This window comes from Peromyscus californicus, unplaced genomic scaffold, assembly GCF_007827085.1.
Source record: "Peromyscus californicus insignis strain IS unplaced genomic scaffold, ASM782708v3 Scaffold_2__1_contigs__length_46816999, whole genome shotgun sequence".
Taxonomy (NCBI): domain Eukaryota; kingdom Metazoa; phylum Chordata; class Mammalia; order Rodentia; family Cricetidae; genus Peromyscus; species Peromyscus californicus.
Window position 1 is genome coordinate 19,985,778 of NW_026294540.1, and position 2,599 is coordinate 19,988,376.

A 2,599-nucleotide genomic window follows, 5' to 3' on the forward strand; every position below is an offset into this window, starting at 1 on the left:
TACATTTTTTTTTTTTTTTTTTTGGTTTTTTGAGACAGGGTTTCTCTGTGTAGCTTTGCGCCTCTCCTGGAACTCACTTGGTAGCCCAGGGCTGGCCTCGAACTCACAGAGATCCGCCTGCCTCTGCCTCCCGAGTGCTGGGAACATTTTTCTTCGTGGCTGAATAATACTCTGTGCTGTGGGATGTCATTCTGTATGCTGTGAATATGTGTTGCTCTGATTGGTTGATAAATAAACCACTGATTGGCCAGTAGCCAGGCAGGAAGTATAGGCAGAGTAAGCAGAAGAGGAGAATTCTGGGAAGAGGAAGGCTGAGTCAGGAGTTGCTGCCAGACACAGAGGAAGCAAGATGACAAGGCAGAACTGAGAAAAGGTACCAAGCCACATGGCTAAACATAGATAAGAATTATAGGTTAATTTAAGTGTAAGAGCTAGTCAGTAATAAGCCTGAGCTAATGACCAAGGAGTTATAAATAATATCAAGCCTCTGAATGATTATTTTACAAAAGGCTGCAGGACTGTGGGTGAGAGATTTGTCCTGACCATGGGCCAGGTGGGACACAGGAAAACTTCCAACTACACTTCTCATTTTCTGTTTCTAGGCTATTTAGTTTCTTCCCATGAGACAATCTGTGATACAATTTTCTTCATGGCTGAATAACACTCTGTGACATGGCCCAGTGGGATGGACTCATCTTTTGGGCTGCAACGCTGCCATCTGACATGTGGGCCCTGGTGCACCCCTAAGACTGTGAAGGTCCTTGAAGGCATAAACCAGCTTAGAAACAGCCATGATAACCAAGAGGCTGTCTTCACCAACGGTGCCCAACCTCAGGTACCATACTATGGGACAAGAGCCCAATTGCTGAAAGTGGAACAGGCCAGGCATTGTAGCACACACTTTTAATCCCAGCATCAGGAGGCAGAGGCAGGGGGATCTCTATGGGTTTAAGGCCAGCCTGGTCTACAGAGTGAGTTCCAGGACATCCAGGGTTGTGTAGAGAAACCCTGACGAAAGAAAGAAAGAGAGAGAGAGAGAGAGAGAGAGGAGAGAGAGAGAGAGAGAGAGAAAGGGGGGGCAGGTAGTGATGGCAAACACCCTTAGGGAGGAAAAGGCAGGCAGATCTCTGAGTTCAAGGACAGCCTAGTCAAATAAAGTGAGTTCCAAGATGGCCAGGACTGTTATACAGAGAAACCCTATCTCAAAAAAAAAAAAAAAAAAAAAAAAAAAGGAAATATTTTTTTAAATAACCTGGGAGTTTCAAAAGAACACAGTAACTCTCTAGCAACTGTTATTAAAGAAAATGGTACTGAAGAAATGCCTGACAAAGAAGTTAAAAATGTTTTAGTTTACTTATCTGGTATGTGTTTTAGCTAAACTAAGAAAAATAAGGGAAGACTAAAATCGAAGATGAAAAGGGATGCATTACAACAGACCCCGAAGAAATGCAAAAGGACGTTTAGATAGATAGATCCAAGATGGCAGATTGCAGCACTCGGCACTCGCCAGTTTCTCCTGCAGGTGAAACCAAAACAACTGGAGAACAGCCAAAAAAGTTCAGACAAGCTTGGGGAAGCTCAAGAGACCTTAGACAGCGGGACATCGGGCTCCCCAGAACTGATTACGCAGCCACACAGCAGAGAACATGGTCAGAGATGAGAGCGCGCCTGAGCGAACCCAGCACAGGAGTGATGCTGTGCTGAAATGTACTTCAGCACACAGTGATTGTGGGATCTCCACAGAAATCTGGCTCTCGGGAGGTTGTGTGTTCTCCAAAACCATACTTACAGTGACGTAATGGGGAACCATCTTGGGAAGATCCTGAACTTGCTTCTCTAAGAGTCGACGACTCCTGATTTTTTTTTTTTGTCACTGGGAACACTCAGCAGTATTACACTGAGACCCAGCAGGCATCAACCTTGAGACCCAGTTTGCCCTTGATGGAAAACATCTGATATGAACCCACTGAGAACATCTTGCAGTGGGAAATTGGTCTGTGACACATAAAGTAAAAGAGGCATGTGTCCCTTTAAGACCGGCAGCTCCAAAAGCCAGCTGGGAGAATCAGGAAAGAGAAGCTGCAAGTCCTTCCCCCCCCCCCCCCCCCCAACTTACGAATTAAGTCCCAGAATACCAGAACTGTGGAAGACGGATTGATGGGTAGGACTGCAATAAATTAGAAGCCTTCTGCACAGCAAAGGAAATGATTGACAATGAAGAAACAAACTACGGAATGGGAGAAAATCTCTTCCCGCTGTTCCTATGACAGGAGACTGGTTGACTAGAATCCCCTGGTCTTAGGGACCCTGAGGCCACCGTAGGTAGCTGTCAGGGAGGCAGATCCTGAACTTCTGTAACAGGGCCTCCTACCCTTCCTTAGCTTTCCCATCTGAGGAGGGGGGCGGGGGGGGTGTGTGTGGGAACAATACAAATAATGGACAACAGTGAGTGCATCTCTACATCTTTCACCGTGAAGTACCTTGCTACGGTGATACCAAACTAATAACACCTCCAGGGAGACTTTAAAGTTTGATTTCGTCTCCTTTGCTTTTAAATGAGAATAATGTTTTTGCACCAAAAAAAAAAAAAAAAACAGAT

The 2,599-nt window shown here is 45.4% G+C and overlaps 1 protein-coding gene across 1 annotated transcript in view; it reads right to left on the reverse strand.

The window, feature by feature from the left end:
• Septin14 (septin 14) overlaps positions 1–1,810 on the reverse strand; it is a 21,132-nt gene extending 19,322 nt beyond the window's left edge. The window contains exon 1 of the mRNA XM_052754946.1: positions 1,790–1,810. Coding sequence (XP_052610906.1) covers positions 1,790–1,810 — 21 coding nt within the window. The remainder of the gene's footprint in view (positions 1–1,789) is intronic.
• Positions 1,811–2,599: the final 789 nt, after the last annotated feature.